Source organism: Orbicella faveolata, unplaced genomic scaffold, assembly GCF_042242905.1.
Source record: "Orbicella faveolata isolate gen_17 unplaced genomic scaffold, um_ofav_v1 contig_24, whole genome shotgun sequence".
NCBI lineage: Eukaryota > Metazoa > Cnidaria > Anthozoa > Scleractinia > Merulinidae > Orbicella > Orbicella faveolata.
Window position 1 is genome coordinate 21,512,836 of NW_028301552.1, and position 19,072 is coordinate 21,531,907.

The window sequence follows — 19,072 nt, forward strand, 5'->3', positions numbered from 1 at the left end:
TTTTCCCGCGAAAGCGAGGCTGCCTTGATGATGAATACTTCTAGTTCAACTTCCCCGAAATAAATTGTTGTTACATAAACCAACACTTGCATTAGACTAGAGCAGTTTTCCATTGATTGGTTTTGGTTCTACTACGGTTTGAGATTGACTGAGTAGTCTAACTGCTAAGTAATTGGTTTGGTTTTATCACACTCAATTGAAAGCCGCTCTAAAACTTCCCTCGTTTAGCTTTTTATCGCCCCTGCCTCTTGTGACGTATTTTATAAGCACCTACCCCCCCCCCTTCCACTTTCTGTCCCTTTTAAAAACAAAACTTCGAATTCCCAGCTTCGCTATTAACTCATTTACCTCTTGTAACACAAACCATACACGTCCTTTCACTAGGCTAAATTACTCGATTTAGCCGAGCGCCCTCCTTCCGATAAGCGCCCCTCTCTAATAATTGCTCCGCTTTAAGCGCCGGTTTTTGTTTTTTTTTTTATTTCATAAGCGCCCCTTCCAATACGTGCCCCACTGCGAAAATGATACCAAAGACATTAATATAGGATAATGAATTGTGAAGTCTTCTTTCTCATCTCAGTGCAATCTTGAACATCACGACTATCAAAGCCCCTTTTGTTACAGTTCTTAAGTTAAAGAGTTTGTTGTTGTCTATTAAAGTATTGTATCAAATTCAGTTGTATATGTTCATAAAGAAATAAGTGCCCCGTCCCAGATAAGTGCTCCTCTCCAATAAGCGCCCTCCCTTAAGCTACCAAAAGTAAATTAACGCCCCGGGCGCAAAGTCGAATCATTACGATAAGCCCCCACCAACTCTCGCAGTAGAGGAAATCCTGTGTGTCTTCTCACCTCGCATCTGTGGCCCATCTTTGAAGCAGCAATGTCTATTTGGTGATAATAATCTCTGACGTCATTCATATCCACTTGTAGCGCTGTATAGTCCGCTCGGGAGTTCTGTAATTCATTCTTCAGCGACTCGTTCTCAATCTCTAGCTGAGCGTTTCTCGCAGACATTGCCTCGCTTTGAGCCGTGACCGTGGCGCTCTGGAATTCAAAATACGTCATCCCGTGAGTGATTTCTTGGTTGTCTAGTTTTCGTCCGTCAGTAATCGTTAAAGTGGTAGCTTTTAATTTGCATGGAGAGCTGTTAGTTTTGATAGCAAGCTGAAGTGTCTGTCGTTGCTCTTACAAGGTATGCTGGTCTGTTCTCCATCATCAATGTCTTGTCACAAAATGTACAAATGCACGAAAGGAGAGTTGCTTGTGCCCATTGTAGTTTTTGTGATCGCACTGATGAATAAGTGGCAAAGATCTGCGCCTCCTAATTTGAGTGAACCAACATTTCCAAGGTTGGTAGTTTCAGTTACCTGTTTTTCCAGCATTCTTATTTCCTCGTTGAGTTCTGCTACTCGTCTATCCGCGATAGCTAACAACTCCACAGTGTTCTGTCCTGACCTGCAAGCAAAGCAACAACAAAAAAGCATTAATCTTTATACAGCAAATGTTTCATTCCTGACTTGCGCGGCCTTACACACTTTGGGCTGGAATTTGAAACGAAAGACGGAATAACCCTAGAAGGATAAATAACTTTTAAATTACTGTAGGGAGATAATCGTAGAAATGGATCACTCTTTTCTTCTAAATTGGATTCTTGTGGCTTATGTGGATCCTCGTATAGGTAAGGTAAGGCGAGGCAAGTCTGCATACGAGCCAAGTGGCCCATCAGGCCGGAGCTTATCCCGGTTTCTGTAGCATGAAGTGACTAGGAGTATTTCTACACCCGCTGGATGGGATGCTAGTCCATCGCAGGGTTACCACAAGTATTAAGTTCGCCGGTACCCATTTATACACCTGGGTGGAGAGAGGCACTGTGAGAGTAAAGTGTCTTGCCCATGAACACAACGCAGTGTCCCCAGCCAGGGCTCTAACCCGGACCGCTCGATCCGGAGACGAGCGCACTAACCATGAGGTCATCGCGCCTCCCAAGGCTCCCCATAAACATCTATTTACTGGCACGGTATTCCACAAGTCTCGAGTTGAACCTTATTTAACTATGTCAAACTGTGTGACAAACAGACCTTGTGCTATCCGCTGGCTTGAAAATGATCGTCTGAGACGAGCTTCCCTTTGCTTTTTGAGCTTTGTCCTTCTCGGCTTTCTTATCATACGACTCGACAATCTATAAGTAAGCAATCCAAGGACGAGTTACAAATAAATGAATGCTTATACTCAAGTTGAAAAGTAAACTGGTTGAGCCGTTTTTGAAACCGGCTTTCTTTTTCTCTCAGCAAAACCAGATTTAAAAACATGAGAGTGAAAACAAATTAATTAATTAGGCTTTCATTCTAGCGACATAACGACATAAACATGACGACATCAGGACGTTATGTCGTTATGTTTGCAGTGTTAACATCCTGACATAATGACATAATAGCAACATAACTGCAACAACACAACGACATAACAAAAAAAATATTTTCCTTACGCCTTTATGTCAATGTTCACAATACCGACATAAGCGATTATGTCGTTATATCAGAGGGCTGCCCATGCCCATTCAATTTTGTGTCGTTTTAATTTTAGCATCATTCTTCATTACTTGAGAAGATAGAAGAGTAATTAGTCTTAAAATCGCCATAACTTGAAACTCACGAACACACGTCTATCAAGACAACATGGTTACCAAATTCAACTGAACAAGAGAACATCAAGGTTAGTGCCTTGATAGTGTTTTCAATACAACTTTGCACTGCTCAATATCTCACGCCTACAGTAACAATTCTTTCTTTTCAGCTTAAACCAGATTTGATAGATTGAAGACTGGATTTTCCCTTCATTTCCTACAGATGAACCAATCTTACTTCGCAATCAACACGATCTAGCTCGGTTGAGCCAAAACCGTTCTCTTGTCTCTGGCCCCGTCACCACCACGCCGGAGGAATTTGAAAACGGAGGTTTCACTATCAAAACGCATCAAATGTTTTTCGTCCAAACTACGCCGGAGGAATCTAAAAAGGCAAACATCAGCGGTCATTTGGGATTTGTGTTTGAAGAAAACACGGTCAAAGAAATCGCGTGACCATCGCGTCGTCATCGTTTTCGAAAAGCTCCATCTTTGAAATGTTGTCAGTCCACACGAAAACAAAACACCGCCGTTTCCAAATTCCCCCGGTTTGAAGAGCGTTTTCGAAAAGTTCCGTTTTCGCGACAGATTAGGGTAAACGGCAGGCCTAGCAGAGGAAATAAAACTCCGTTTTCAAATTCCTCGGGCGTATTGTGGACCGGGCCTCTATCTTCCCTGAGGCGAATCATACGCTTGAAACCGGAAAAACCATCCAATGCGCACGTCTTCTTGTTTTGCTCGAATGCAAATTTCATAGTAGAAGAGTCAGTCAACCATTAACAACAACACAAATAATGTTTTGATGCGCGACGGGTTACTTGTGATATGGGAGAATTTACAACATTACAACGGCGAACGTTTCTCGAAGCAGTTGAAAAATTCATTTTATTACTTTTAAGGCAGTGTTACACTTCTCAAACTAATTATCAATTCTAAGTTTATCTTTGCAACACCCACTGAGTAAAACTGAAAACATCAACTCCTACATTTTTTCGCAAGCCTAGATGGCTTATCAGGTTGGCAGTGACGGGACCATCGGTATCCACCCTGGATGGGGTACTATTCCATCCCAAGTAACTTCCAGGTTGTCCGGTTGCCCAACACTTTGCAAGTCCTCCTACGTTGAAAACGGCGCTGGCCTGTCCAAGGACACAACTTCATAACTGCGGTCCAGGCTTGACCCCGTACCGCTCGATCCGGACCTATTTACAATGCTTAGTAATATGTTTTCAATCTGAGAATAAAATACTTCTAATTTTCTATTTTAATTATCTTTTTTTTTTTGGAACTAAGAGTTCTTCTATTTCGGTGACACAGTGTGTTGTTGTTGTTGTTGTTGTTGTTGTTGTTGTTGTTGTTGTTGTTGTTGGTTGCTACATTGTCTACTGGTGCTGTACTTTTGCTTAATGATCAATCTTTCATCATTCAAAGCAGAACAGCTAGTAGATATCAGATAAGGCATGTATTTTGTCTCAAACTGATGATTCAAAGTCAGCAAATGTTATTGGCGGAGAACTTAAGGTAGGAGAGGTGATCAATTCTTCACCTAGAGACTCCACAAGACACCAATATAACTCGACAAACACACGCCAATCGTGACTGGTAACGCACACCAGGTGTTAGAGTGTTGCGAGCTGAAATAGAAAAGCGATATCATAACCAAGTTTTCTGCCGCAAAGAGAACATTAGAAAGCACTTGCATTCTCTTCCCTTGTTTGCGGTTTTTATCGTCCTGTCCCTCATCAAAGTACGAATATATCGTCATATCATCTCTTACCCAATTGAGCAAGGAAAGAAAAACAATTACTATGACCACCTCGGCTGTTATTTTCTTTCCTTGGTGTAACAATAGTATTACATCAACTACCGCCATAACAGTACAATGAAACATTAAAACGCTGATAATCCACCAACTGTAGCTGACTATAAAGTAAGCAATGGCAAACAGTCGGCTGCTCAGAAGGAACAAGTGAGCAACAAAGAGAAGGAGTTTGTTTTTCACATCCAGGACGCCAATTTCATCATCATGAAGAAGCCCATCCGCAGTTGTGAACGTCCAAGCTAAAGTTAGGAAAGATACAGGTAACGAAATCATTTGAATAATGTTTACAGGTTCTTCTTGAACATTCATGGCATAGAGCTGAATTATGGCCTGAGGGGCTGACTCAAGAAGTGCTTCAAGCAGCGGAGCTAGCTTGCTGTAGAGCAGTACACCATCGGCACTTTCGACGCTGGCAACAGACGGGCGACGTACAGCCTTCGTTTTATCATGTGACTGACTCCAGAGGGTTCTAAAATGCTTCATGCACAAGTAAAAAGCTCGTAGTCTCACCAACGCAGCAGAGAAAGGATTGAAACCGAAGACGAAAGCTCTCCACGCGCGGCGAGGCTGAAATGTAATGGTCAGAGGATCATTTTTATCTCTCTGAGAAGCACTCAAAGTTGAAAAGTAGTGGACGAACGGGAACACAAAACAGGGCAAGACAACAAACGCCAGCCCCACACCAAACCATGTCTTGTGATCTTCCCTGTAGAATACCACCAGTGTGAGTATATCGGTAACTGGATCGGCAAAGCTCAGAAGGGCTCCCAAAAGAAAGAAGACAACGTCGTACCAATGAATGCGATACAATTCCCTCAGAGTGAGTTCAAATGACATGTCGGAGTAACACACGCCTTCAGACAATAGTTCTAGGTCAGAGAGCACAGGTTGTTCTTGCCAAATAAAATTGTAAACATGTTGTAATCAGAAGGCACATTTCTTACTGTAGACATCACATCATTTGATCAACACAAACTCTATTATTGCACCATCAGTCGTAGCCGTTGTCTCCCATGACGTAATGGTCTTAATTTGGAACTTTCTTCGGGATATGTATGGGCATGAAGATACGAACACTAACCTCTATCCCGACCGTAGATTGAAAACGTGACAGAAAATTGGCGTTACTTTCGATTCTCACCAAATTTGGACAGTGGGATGATCTCATCATTAGCCAATTACAGGCCATTTTTTTCAGCTCTTTTCGTCATATCCCCCCCTCGGGAGAATTTTGTCAAGTCAGCTAATTTAGTATGTAAGCCACCGTAATGGCGGTCGCCGTCGGCGAAATGGTTATTTGCTCAAAATTGGGGCAAAATCTTTCGGAGATGGAAGTCAGGACATTTGTAAGGATACAGAAAGTAATTTGGGACCAGTTGCTGGCTTTTAAGGCTGAATTTATCCAGAAGTAAGCTGTATTTTCGTTTTCGTGCCAAAAGCCACGCGGTGAAATATTATCGGCTTGTTATGCTCTCCTGTTCTGTTTTTTCTCTTGGTCTTTTTTGCAGCCCGCCGAGGCCAGTCTTTCGTCTAAATCAGTTGAAAAAGTTCGAAAAAGATGTTCCCATTCAAGTTTAAGCTCTCAGGCGATAATTCTGGAGTTCTTTGGCCGAAACGTCGGCTTTGTTATGTTCGTGTTTTTCGGTTGCTATGGGCGACCGTGGCTTCCTATGTTAGGTCAAGTCTGGGAAGTGAGGTCACAAAAAATATTCTAATTAATTCTGGTTTTGTTCGATTTCGCTGAAATTTTAACACGATAAAGCTGGATTGTTAAGGAATAGATTTACCTCCTGCCGATGTGTGGTAGCTATTAACGCTTAAGTGATATATCGTTTCGAAGTGTGGGTTTTCAAGAGATTTTTTTGCAACCTGTGGGTTCGGCGTGATTTTGTAATCGGAGGTTTTTGTTGACCCCGAAGGAAAAAATATCCGGAAAAGGTCATTTCATCGACGATTCAAACGAATATAAATATGTATATGTTCCGAGTTAAATTTCTGGTGAAAAAATATAATTTTTGACAAGCGCTGGGTTTTTAATTTTTTCCCGCGAAAGTCAGTATTGACCTAGTCAGTTTACCTAGTGACCTATTAATGAAGGTCACCTTCATTAGTTATCAATTGTTAGATCCGGCTCTTGTCAGTACAAAAGTATTACAACTTGATTCTAGTACTTTAGCGGGATTGGGGGCTCAAGGGCACTTTGATTTTTCTAATTATGACTTTCAAACGTTTGTTGGCTGGCTGGCTACGGTAAGGCTGCTTGCACAAGCTCTGATACGCAGAAGTTACGCCGGCTGAAAACGTGTATGCACTTGTCTGTTGCAGGATGAATGAATGATCTATCAAAAGCAAAAACCTTTTCAATACCTTTAAAAGCGCCCGTCCATAAAAATAAAACATCTCGCCCACATTTCAGATTTAGATGAGCTAATTTGTACCAAGAATCATTAGATAGTTTTTTCGCTGAAATAATCAGGAGTGCAGTTGAAAACAATCAAACATATTTAAAGCAAACCGTGCCTAGAACTATCGGTCGGCGTACCTACATTTGGAAGCGCCAGATTTCGTATAAATTGAGCTTTTAAAAGCATCTCTAAACAACAAGCCAAGCAGTAGGTTTAGCGTTCTCTCGGGGGTTTTGCTGAGGGTGGTTGAGATTTTGTTCTTACCTCTGTAAGTTTTTGCTGCTCTTTAGACGAAGCTTCCAGTCTGCAAATAAAACAAAGAGAAAAAGAAAACTAAAATGTTGGACAAAGCCTGGCTCTTCTTATGTCTACAAAATTTTGTATGAATTCCGCTTCATGGGCGACGACGGAACCAGCCGTTGAAGCAAGTAAAGTACAGAAACCTGTTCCTCGCAATCGAGGCACTTGCGCTATACTTTGATTGGACAACAAGGCTCTGAAAATCTTCGGGTAATCTCACGAAGCTCCGGAAAATCTACAGAGTCCTTTAACGAACCTTTGCTGCTACTGCGTCCCCTTAGGTTATTCGGGAAGGGGGTGGGGGCGGACGCCAATTTGATAACTCTCGAATATAGTTAAATCCAAACCTTTTCTCTAGTGTCTGTATTTTGTCATCCTTCAGCTCGGCCGCGTGCGTCATCTTGTTATTTTGATGGACAGCTTCCTCCAGCCTCGTTTTCAGGCCTCGTACCTGTTTCTCCCTCTGCTCGATCAGCCGAGAGAACGTATTAGCCTGGGCTGTAACTTCTTCTAATCTGTAGAAAGAAATGCGTTCGAAGGAAGCGTTAAAGAACCACGTATGAAATAAAAGATTATAGAGAAAGGCATGAAGGTTATTTAAGTAGTAAGCTACCCATTAGTATTTACGAATATTCAACTGAATTATCCAATAGTTCGTTTAGTGTGATCTTCTGGGTTAGAGAAGTTCTGAAAAGAACCGTTATTGGTGACTGGCGTTTTCACTACGAATGCCTGGAAAAAAAAAAACTACTGCAAGGAGACAAAATTGGAGGAATTACACTTTAAATTAATCCATAGAATTATAGTTGCCAAAAAGGAGTTTTCTCGATATGGTGTTAAAGGGGACGATGAATGCCTCTACTGTGGTGAGAAAGACTCGATTGATCATACCTTTATTAACTGTCAATTTGTAAGACTTTTGTAAACGTAATTGACTCGTTTAGCGACACTAGCAAGTGAAACTTCATTTTCTTTATTTTTTAAGTAAATGAAAAAGAGGGGAAAAAAGTCAGAATTCATGTCAACAATTGAAGAGAAACTATATTTGGTATCATATCTGACCCCTATGAATAAGAGATATTAAAGAAATTTAATTACACAGTACTATTTCTGAAATACTTCATCTACACTAGTAAGATGCATAACCAGGCTATTCACCTTTCTGTCTTCGTTGATTAAGTTTTAGTTAAATACAGAATAAAAAACTATTGTTATTAGTTACGAAACCTTACTCCTCCCAAAAGTACTCTAGGGGCGTACGACTATAAGCGTACAATGAAATAGGTTAAGTTAGTTACAATACAGTACATGAAATAGGTTAAGTTAGATACGAGAGAACTGTAACTAATATGGTGTAAATAAAACAGTTAATAGTGTACGAGATTAACTGTAAGCACTGTGATCTAAAATGCAGACTTACTTAGCTTCCAAGGCCATTTTCTCAGTCTCCTGCTGCTGTAGGTTCTGTGTTAACAGACCTATCTTGCTATCTTTCTGCTTCAGAGCCATACTGAGTGACTGACTGTTGTCTTCTCGACTCACTTCCATTTCTGCCACCCTGATCAGACAAATACATCCATGGAATACATTAATTTTGTCCAAAAACACACTCAGCAACCCACCACATTTCAATACAACGGTTTGTAGTTTTAATTGCATGATTTCTATAGCGAGATGTACTTGGTAAATAAGCGCGTCAAGTTTTCAAGAGCTGACAAAATTACATTAGCGCAGATAGTGCAACTGGTAATAAAACTCCAATACTGCTAAAGCCTCAAATATTTATTCTGGCCTTTATTTACAGCCTAATCTCCCCATAGTTTACATGACTGTTTCTTTAATAACTCATATATCAGCGATCAAACCTAACCAAACTGTTGCAAGCCGCCATTACCGTTTTTCCAAACCTTCTATCTTCGTTTCTTTCTGTTTCAGATTATGGTTTAGTCTTCTATTCTGGCTTTCACTTTCTTCCAACCTACAAACAATGGAGTAGAATTACTAAGTGCATGTAATTTTGCAATCCACCAGTGCGATCGTCAAATCAAGCAAAAACGCATTATCGATCATTATTTCTGTTGACACGTTTGTGCAGTCACGGTAAATATTTCCCATTTCTTAACGAAAGAGTGACTTTGATAAGTAAAAGTCACGGCATTTTTACGCTGTTATCTCGGGGTTTCCTCTGGTGTTAACAAGTTTGGTTGTAGCTACAGTAAATGAATAGAGGGGGTAGGCTTCTAAAGAAACTGTGGTGCTGCGTCGTTGGGGAGTAGAACAAGATAGTTTGGTTTTATCAACTGGGTTGATAATGTGAATTGGCCACCGAATCTCTTTACGGTGGCCAATTCACTTTATCAACCCAGTTGATAAAACCTAATTATCTTGTAATTACAGTATGTTGCTGTTCAACGCATAACATGTAGTAAGAAGTAAAAAACAACAAACATTTCACAACTTGACATTACTTTGTCTCCAGACTTAACACAGTCTGTTCCATTTCCTTCTTGACCTTTTCCAGCTTATCAACTTGTCCAAAGGTAGTTGACAATTCCTTTACCCTAGGTAATGGATTAACAACAGGACACACCTGATATCAACATACAAAATACCCCTTTCCATTTCCAAATTTTTCTTTTTAAAAATCAAGAAACCACGTTATCGCGGAGTTCTCGCGAATTTAGAATTGGAACGAGACTAAACTGAAACCATGACAAACATGGGCTAATTATTTTTAGTATCACCCAACTAGTGGACTAATGCAAATCCTGCATTTTAATTGGCTACGCTACTAGAGGTCTATTAGTAATAGTCCTCGAGTAGCGAAATTGGCGCAATCGAGCGTGACGCTTTTCCCAAATAAATATTTCTTCAACTTGCATTTGCTAACTTTATTATTGTCTTTTCTGTCTGACTAGTTGGGTGGTACTAAAACAATTGGACCCTTCGCCCTCAAGGGCCACGGTTCAATAGCCCATTCGGCTTCGCCTCATGGGCTATTGACCCGTAGCCCTTGCGGGCGAAGGGTCTAATTGTTAAATAGCTCCAATCCTTTGTGATTTGCAGAAACGAGATAAGAATCTGCAAGATCAAAATTATTGCTTGCCAAACAACATTCTAGAAATAATTACAGCACTTGTGGTTTTTGCAGGTTTTCCTAACATTTGTGCGACTCTCCACCAAACCAGATGTAAGAATGGAAGGCCGATTTGAATGATTTACGATTGTAGTTTCCAGTACCTCGCTTCCATTTCTGCAATCTTGATGTCCTTTTCTTTCAGCGCTGAAGAAAGCTTAGTGTCGGCTGAAGCTGCATTTCTGAGGTTGTCCAACCTAAGACGAAAGAGAAACGACACTTGAACATGACAACCAACTTCAAGTTCACGGCTTCTCGGGAACAACGCCGCTAAAATATAAATAACTGGTTACAGAGAGGACTTTTAATCTAATTTATGAGCTTGCCAGTCAGAAGGAAAGAGGGTTTGGAGAAGGGAATCCCCGAGTCGGATTGTCAGTCAAATTCCTGAAATGGCCCAAATCTTCAAATGGAAAGAACTAAACATCATATGGCTCAAATGACCAGTACTGTTTCCAATATGGGGACGGAAAGATTGGAAGAAGAAATTGAAGAAATTCTGCAATGGTACTGAGGTGGTTACTGCCGGGAAAGAACTGTTTCTGTAATTCAATTCTCCATTCTCACCGTTTTTGAAGTTCTATAAGCTTGTCATCTTTGTTGTCCACGTCAGTTTCTAGTTCTTTTACTCTAAATAACAAAGGTAAATTAGGACCGTGTAGATAAGCAACAGCAACTGCGCTTACAAGCAAACAGCGCTCTTCCTATGAGTGTAGCAGAGCAAAACCAACCACGACCGAGGAGAAAAGTGTAATAGACCAATCAGACATCGACACGTAATCGACAAGAAAACGCGGAAATAGAGCAGGTGACCCACACAACGACTGGTTTTGTACTTGAACCTGATTGAGTGAGTAAACATGTGCTTCTTTTTTACTGGCTCGAGGACATTGCACGTGATTTTGAACCAAGTGCGAAGGCCAGCAAAACGTAACACATCGCTACTTGCACACACAACTACCTCACAGGGTAAACTGATAGTTAGTCCTGGTGGTAATTGTCCTAGTCCAGCACCTCTTCCAGACCTGTATTTTCATTGGTTCTGGTAACCTGTGGCTTCTATTGTTTCAAGAGATGTGAAACGGTGTTTGGACAGCTACAGGCCTGGTAATTAAGCGGCTGAGTACGATTTAAAGTCGGCACACACTAGGGAAAATGTTGCGGGAACATGCTGCAGCGAGGTTTTGTTGTGTCACATGTCTATTTTTTCGAAAAAGTTCCGTTCCGGGACACGATTTTGTCCCCGCAACATGTTGCATGTAATTCAGGAGGTTTGATTTCGCGCGTCAGGAAGCAGTGGAATGCCCTCAAGTTTCAATGTCGCATCGTGTGCACTGCTCTTTTAAAGTGATCCCACTACAACATAGAAATGAACCAATATCCGCTTGGTGTGCACAAGCTGGCGTACTGTCCCTGCAGCATGCGTCCTATGTGGCGTGTACAGGAAGGGGCTTGCTCCGCTTCAGGTGCCCGCAGCATGTCCCCTGGTGTGTGCCGACCTTCAAACGTTACTCCAGAATGTTAGTTTTACGAATTCAACACAGTACAAGATTTTCTCTATCCTCCTCATTGGTTTGCTTGAAACAGCTCTTGCACTGTAGCAAGAAATTACGTGTTCTGACCACACAGTTGAGAAGTACTGGATGAACACGTCTCGTTACCTGTTCTTGTATTCCAACACTTTTGCAGTTTTTGTTTCAAGCAATTGCTCCAGTTCCTCTTCCCTGAAATACAGTACAGAGGACGTTTTAACATGTTCAGCAGCTACATTTGCTACAAATATCGTGATCAACCTCATTCATCTCGCTACTTGAATGAAAATTCTCTAGTGAACCACACTCTAACATAAATGAGTTGCGGTGTTTTCGTTTCAGCAAGTAGTGTACGAAGTGGAACGCTGTAATAATGTTTGGCGTTGTTTTATGGCTGTCGCAACAGTACAACAAATATGTCATTTCCCGGATACCTTGAGCCTCTGATACAAAACGAGTCCTCGTGTAAAATCTTTCAAACGAGGACTAATTTGATTTGCATGAAACTGAACCTATAGAAGAAACTCATTTTCAAATGAATGATTTCGCACGAACTCGTTGCGACAGAGAAGCAAAAGGCAACACGGGAATAGCCTACTATTTACGAACCAAATCCCATGAAACGTTGCCAGGTTTTACAGCACCTTAAGATAAGGCATGGTCCGCTATTCAGACGCAGTGTTAAACTTCAAACTCCAAATCTTCGCGTCCGTTAGTATGATAAGAAAATCTGCGAGAAGTCACTTAGCCATTTCGTACCTTTGTTCGTTTGCCTGAAGTGTTTTCTCCAGCGTACGGATATTCTCCTCTTTCTTACGTACGGACTGATCGAGTTTGTTATTTAAATTGAGAGTCTCGTCCAACCTGACAGAGAAATAAACCATTCGTTAACAACTGTTACTGAAAGCCACTTGCACTGAAAAAAAAATGTATAGAATGACCAGGCCTTATGGACGTTTTCAGAGGTGAATCCAAGGTTTTTAGCCGGAGGGGAGTGGCTGTTACCTTAGGTTTGCAGAATCAATGGAGCATGCCTGCACAATGTTCCAATTGGAGAATTGGGACCTAATTTAAAACTGCCACACCAGAAATACTAGCCATGCCAAAGAGTGGGAATTCTTATGAGGTACCTGTCAAGAGTGTTCGCTTTTATTTCTGCCATAATATTCACAATCTTTTTCATGTTTTTTTTTAATCATTTTTTTTATTATGGGTGGTTAGCTACCCAGGCCACACCCCACCATCCCCTCCCTAAATCCGCCCGTGGTTTTAAAGCGAAAAATATCCCGGACAAAACACTCCTAATGAACAAGACGGGCGACCTTGATCAACAGGCCACTTCCGAGTTGCTTATGCCTCCGTTTCAAAACGAGTCTTGGTGAACAACCTTTCATATTGCAATGAGCTTTCCTCGCACGCTCATTGTCTTGCAAATCAAATTCATTTCCGTATGAAAGATTGTGCACCAGGACTCGTTTTGAAACAGAGGTAAAAAGCAACTCGGAAATTGCTTGTTGTACTCAAGACAAGATGCCAAATGAAAAAGCGTTACCTCTTCTGAAGCGTGTCGATTTTCTCTTCTTTCAATTTAAGATCACTGTCCTGGTTAGTGAATTGACTTTCCACGCTCTCAATTCTGAAAAGTAGACAAAACAAGAGAATTATCTCTCCACGAATGCTTACAACGTCTTGAAACAACAGAAAGACATTATATAATAGATGTATGACACTTATTATCAAAAGCAATGACCGAATACTAGACGGAGAGAAAAAACATTCGCCAGACTATGTCAAATCTGCTAGTTCTGTTTGAAGGACTTCCACAGTTTTCTCTGTATTGTCCACTTCTTAAGATAGTAACTTATAAAACAAAATAATCTCTTCGTTAATTCACTTGCATCGCACGAAAGACGTCTGGGATTCGAACATTAGATGAACATTCGTGGAAAGTTTCCGTTCAAATCTCAGAAGTATCTTTTACGAGGATGTCGCATGATTGTCGAAGCATAGCAAGAGAGAACTCTGTATTTTCAGGCTCTCACAATAAGCCAAGAAACTTAGCGCGAGAAAATGCCAGGCGATGACTTACTTAGCCTCCAAGTTTTCTATTCTAGCGTCCTTTGTCTTCATGATTTGGTTGAGTTTTCGTATCTCACGGGTGGTCTCCTGAGCCTCGATAAGTCTGACAAAAAGAAATAAAACAATGCAAATATATCCAGATGTTATTTACCTGCTAAGAGGTCCGTATACGGAGAAACTGTGTACGAGATGGCAAGGTGTACTCTAGGTGCCCAACTACGCATACAAACCATAGACCTTATTACATGTAGAGGTCGCTGATTGATAAAAGTAACTCTTGAAACAAGCTAACGAGGCGAGCAACAATTTTAAGTGCGCTTGTCGGAAAATGGGGAGCTGATTACAACTGGGACACTTATTCAGTAAGAACTGAAGCGCTTCCTTAACAAAGAAATTCCAAAGAGAGGAAGGCGTTAATGGAAGAAGTGCTCTAAATAGAAGCATAACGCTACCCGCCTTATCAAGCTCACATACTTTGCTTGCAGCTCAGCTATGACCATCTCTTTTTCGCCAACAGTCATGTCCAGCTTTCTGTATCTGTTCACAGTGCCTTCAAGTCTACACAGGGACAAGATTGATGATGCGAAAAGTCAATTTCGGCTGAAGCCATACGACCACAAGAAACCTAGCGGATAATTTGTGTACATGCAGATAAAACCTCTAATGTTCCAAAATCCTTTTTGCTTGTTAGGGAGCAAAGATCTCGTTAGAAAGCAATCATTTTACATAGGTCAATTTCAACTTTTGGCTTTTGAAACAAAAACATAAAGTAAAAACATTTTAAAGTCAATCGAGGGCCACACACAATACAAGGAGAGTTTTACTCACCTCTTAAAAAGCTTTTCTGACCATATAACATCATAATTCCACTTACTGGATACACTCAGATTAAGTTTTATCTTGTAAAATATAATCCGCCGTGACAACACCAAACACGAAAAACAATTCTTAAAATGTTCTTCCCCGCGGAAAAGGGTTAATTGGTATTTTTTCCAGTCGTAGGGCATTATCAGAATAACCTTTATAACCTTCAAATGCTCTAACAAAATTATAAACTTACTTGGATTGCAGGTCATGGATCTTGCCTTCTCTTTCCTCCACGTACTCTTCAAGCCTGTTTTTATCACGATAACATGTGATTAGAACTGATTAGTAAAAACGAAACAAGTGTGCTTCTACAGCTCGTCCGTCTCCTCCCCCGCGCTAGCATTCCGTCGACATTTTGTTGCATACGAATAAATGTAGGTGGGGGAGGGGCACAATGCATGCGAATACCGCAAGCACAGTGACCTTCATAAGAGACCTAAGTACCAGTTACTTACCCGCTTAGGATTTTCATGATGTCTGCCGTAAGTTTCACTCTAAAACGACCCGTTCGATAACCGAGACCGTCGTTGCTTTGCTGTTGTTTAAAAAGCTGGCATTAAAACGCACTAGGCAGACATTCAGCTCTTTGGGTGGAAGGCAAAATAACAAAGTCGGAAAAAATCTGTGCTGACTAACGCTGCTGGAGTATCGGGCATTACTGCAGTTGTTACAAAATCAAGCTGTCAACGAAATGGTGGATGAGACTGAATGGAGTTTTTGACGCTCGCTGGCCCCCAATCATGGTGTGTAACAAATCACTCAGTTTTCTAGTAACATATCGAGTAACATATCTTGAACATATCACAAATGGTCACTGGAGCCACTTAGAGGAAAAGTTACAGATATTTAGCCTGGTTAATTTTATTATTTATCCGAGGTTACAAAAATTACCATTCCGCTATTCATGCCAAATTTCCAAAGTTAAAATAATTACCATTGTTAAATTTATACCAAGTTACCAAAGCTAGAATAATTACCATCGTTAAATTTATGCCAAGTTACCAAAGAATAATTACCACGCTGTAATCATACCACATATTTACCAACAGGATAAATTACCATCAGAATAATTACCATCGAGTAATTACGCCAAATTATTATTCTCAGAATAACTATAAGCAAATAAATATCGTTAATACATTACCAAAGTTAGTTTTCTTGGGTTTACAGGCAAGAAGCAAAAAGCGTTAAGGATTTAAGAAAGATTTTTAAAACAGCAGCTTAAGAGCGCGCAAAATTTCAGTCCACAAACGAGTGTGGCGTTATCAGCCGAGCCTATATACTTTCAGCTGCAGTGTAGAACTTACTTCGTTCTTCTCCTTTCCAAGTCTACAATTTTATCTTCTCTCCTTTTCACGCTGTTTTGTCGCTGCACTTTATAACTGGTTTGCTCGTCCAAGCTGCAAACAAACTCAGTCAGTCCACAAACACGAAACTGGCGAACCTCACAAGAAGTTCACATTGAACGCTTCAAAAGAAAGCCGTCAGTTCACAAGAAGCGCTAAACCCTATTGTGTTCATCACTTTAGTTTATTTATCTAAATTAAAATATCGTATCTTACGTTATTAACAGATATTTTTAAAATGTTTACTGCAACCAGTCTCATTCATCATTCAATGATCGTCACAAGATTCATTTTTCAATAGGAAAGATCGCACTGTCATTTCGTCGCTCGCATTCGGCGCTCGACATGATCATCAATAAGTAAGACACAGCAATGGGACTGTTTGCAACCAAGTTATTTGTACCTCTACTAACTGAGTAGTTACCGTTGTCTTGTAGAATTAAGACTAGTACAGCTTCAACGGTTATAATAATAATAATAATAATAATAATAATAATAATAATAATATTTAGTGAGGGAATCCAACTCGCCAAAGGCGGTTTTCAGTGGAGCCCTCCTAAATAAAAATCACCTAAAAATGACATAAATAAGAGTTACGACACCGTTATGTGACTAAACAAAGGCTGAGGAATAAGTACTATTTCTGGTGGAACATTCGAATTCACGAGTGATTGACAGCATCAAAGACGTTGCTAAGCAACATGAAGAGTCAGTTTCTGCGTACGCACATGAACGTGCAATTTTGTGAGTGGGTAATGAAACGTTCCGTGACATCTCCAAAAAAAAATCAAATAGCTTTTACTTATCTTTATAAATTCCACACATAATCAGTTAAAAGTGATGACCAATCAAAAACACAACAATTATTAAAGCATTAGTTTTGTTTCTTAAACTAATAAGACTATTTAGTATCTACCATTAGAAGACATAAATTATACTTGGTTGATATGATGGTTAATAATTAATACATTAATAAGGTTAATCCAAAATCATTAACATATTCAGCGTTGTATCTTGAATGACTGTTTTGAATAATAGGTGTGTCATTAATCCCTGGTAGTCAATGTGCTTTAAGAAATCAAAGCGACATTTCTGTTTTGGGGATAAGAAAAACAAATACCAAATATGTTAATAGGATAATTTTTTGACAACGCATTTGATTGATCTATTTACGGGCGAGGTAATTATTGATTAGTCTTGCTTTAGTTTTCACAAGGTATTAGTAATGTCTTGGTCAGGATATTAAGAACTCGATCGGTAAAGATTAAAACAGACACACAAAAAAATCCTCTAACTAACTTCTCGAGGTACTATTTACAACTTGTTCATTCTCGTTAACAAATCTGCCTGCTTATAGATTAATTGGTCCAGTAGGCACTTTATAACTGCAGTTTGTTTTTGAGACAATCCTTCTCCCACCCTTGTTTAATTCTCTGCTATAAACTTCAGAGACATTTCTTTTTTATTCTTAAATAGAAACACATACTTCTTCTCCAGCATTCTAATTCGCTCGTCAGCTTTAAGTTTCATCTCTCGGTGTTCCTTGTCTTTGTTGTCAAGCTGTTTTTCCAGCTCGCCGATACTGTAAACATAAACAAGTTACAAACCTATAAACAAATGCGACTGTAAAATAGGTGTGTTTCCACAAGAAATTAAGTTTGAGAACAGGCCGAACAACTTGCAAAAATATTTCTAACTAGCGGTAGTGATGCACAGAAAACTTCTGAAATAGTAATTTTCTTTTTTTTAATATTATCCGCTACGTTTACTTTGAGAAATCAAAATCTAAGAAAAGGTTGAGGCGAGGATGCCTTGCGTCGCTCGTGACGCAAATAACAGATACGAAGAAGGCTTGTCAACTCCCTTCTCAAAGGTTTAAGCGTGACAGTTATGCACAACTGTCACGCTTATCTGTACCTGTCACGTTTAAATCCTCGGTGATTCGAGCACCACTAAAAATCTCGTTAACAACAAACAAGCCCAAGTACGCACGCGCAGAGGAAACGATGACGCACAACTAGCTAAACATGTTTGGATTGTATTCTTTCACATGTGAAGCATAAAAACTGCTGATACGATACAGTGGAACTAAATTTAGTATACAAGCTACTGTTCCTCCTGTAGTTATAAGTTGCTCCTGTAGTTATAAGGGATAGGTTGGGAAGAATTTTCCGTCAGTATTTTCTGTACATGAGAAATGCACTAGTTAACAGGCAATCGTCGATATGTCTGTAGTCACACTATTGTAAAGACCTGGTTTCCAGGCTGGCGATTTTCTCATCCTTGTTCTTCACCGTTTGGTTGAGTTTGTCGTTGATATTCACGGCATCCTCTACTTCATCGAGCCTACAAAGTGAAATAAACGCTAATGAGAACTGAGAACAGTAAGAGAACAATGGAAAAGGTTTCGGTGCCGTCACCTGTTGCTGTTAAGTATGGAGTTTTTAAGAAAACCACAACGGCAATGGCAACGGGAAAGTCGCTAAACAAAAGGTTTTTAATGAGCGGAACAATGGCTGTACACTTGCGTTATAATTCTGGGTACATTTCTTTGCCGTCCTCTGCAAATCAACAACGTGAAATGACCAAATTCTGCGTTGTGTGGAGAACGTGAACCACGACGGCGAATTTTTTAAATTCTTATTCCAAATTTATCGCTGTGTCCCAGATTTAGTTTCGTAATAGGTTTGACAGTGACAAACAATGTAAACGTTCTTAAAGTACCGCGAGATTCGAAGTTAAAATATAGAATCATCGTTTAATCGACGTCGTCCTCGCGCTACTTAAACTCCCTAATCATGGGACAAACAGAGAACCATTCGTTTGTGGAACTAAGATTTTTTTCGATAATGGTTCGCAAATTTGAGTAACGAGTATCTTTCTAGTCTGTGATAACCAAGCCATTTGAGGTCGACATGAATGTCTTGTGACGAAATCCAGACTCCCACAGTTTATCGGCATG

General features: G+C 40.1%; 2 protein-coding genes across 2 annotated transcripts in view; both read right to left on the reverse strand.

Annotated features, from left to right (window-relative positions):
• Window positions 1-19,072, reverse strand: part of LOC110050939 (uncharacterized) — a 49,680-nt gene that overhangs the window by 5,580 nt on the left and 25,028 nt on the right. The window contains exons 37-55 of the mRNA XM_089291105.1: window positions 18,364-18,456; window positions 17,597-17,692; window positions 16,072-16,164; window positions 14,958-15,011; window positions 14,372-14,455; window positions 13,908-14,000; window positions 13,371-13,454; window positions 12,578-12,682; window positions 11,948-12,010; window positions 10,854-10,916; window positions 10,391-10,483; window positions 9,619-9,711; window positions 9,045-9,128; window positions 8,571-8,708; window positions 7,498-7,665; window positions 7,115-7,154; window positions 2,079-2,179; window positions 1,368-1,455; window positions 850-1,044 (exon numbers count right to left, since the gene is read on the reverse strand). Of these exons, the coding sequence (XP_089147231.1) occupies window positions 850-1,044; window positions 1,368-1,455; window positions 2,079-2,179; window positions 7,115-7,154; window positions 7,498-7,665; window positions 8,571-8,708; window positions 9,045-9,128; window positions 9,619-9,711; window positions 10,391-10,483; window positions 10,854-10,916; window positions 11,948-12,010; window positions 12,578-12,682; window positions 13,371-13,454; window positions 13,908-14,000; window positions 14,372-14,455; window positions 14,958-15,011; window positions 16,072-16,164; window positions 17,597-17,692; window positions 18,364-18,456 (1,828 nt within the window). The remainder of the gene's footprint in view (window positions 1-849; window positions 1,045-1,367; window positions 1,456-2,078; window positions 2,180-7,114; window positions 7,155-7,497; window positions 7,666-8,570; window positions 8,709-9,044; window positions 9,129-9,618; window positions 9,712-10,390; window positions 10,484-10,853; window positions 10,917-11,947; window positions 12,011-12,577; window positions 12,683-13,370; window positions 13,455-13,907; window positions 14,001-14,371; window positions 14,456-14,957; window positions 15,012-16,071; window positions 16,165-17,596; window positions 17,693-18,363; window positions 18,457-19,072) is intronic.
• On the reverse strand, window positions 3,482-7,097 carry LOC149110867 (XK-related protein 7-like). The gene has a single exon (XM_089291121.1). The coding sequence runs from the start codon at window positions 5,280-5,282 to the stop codon at window positions 4,170-4,172; it is 1,113 nt and encodes a 370-aa protein (XP_089147247.1). The 5' UTR covers window positions 5,283-7,097; the 3' UTR covers window positions 3,482-4,169.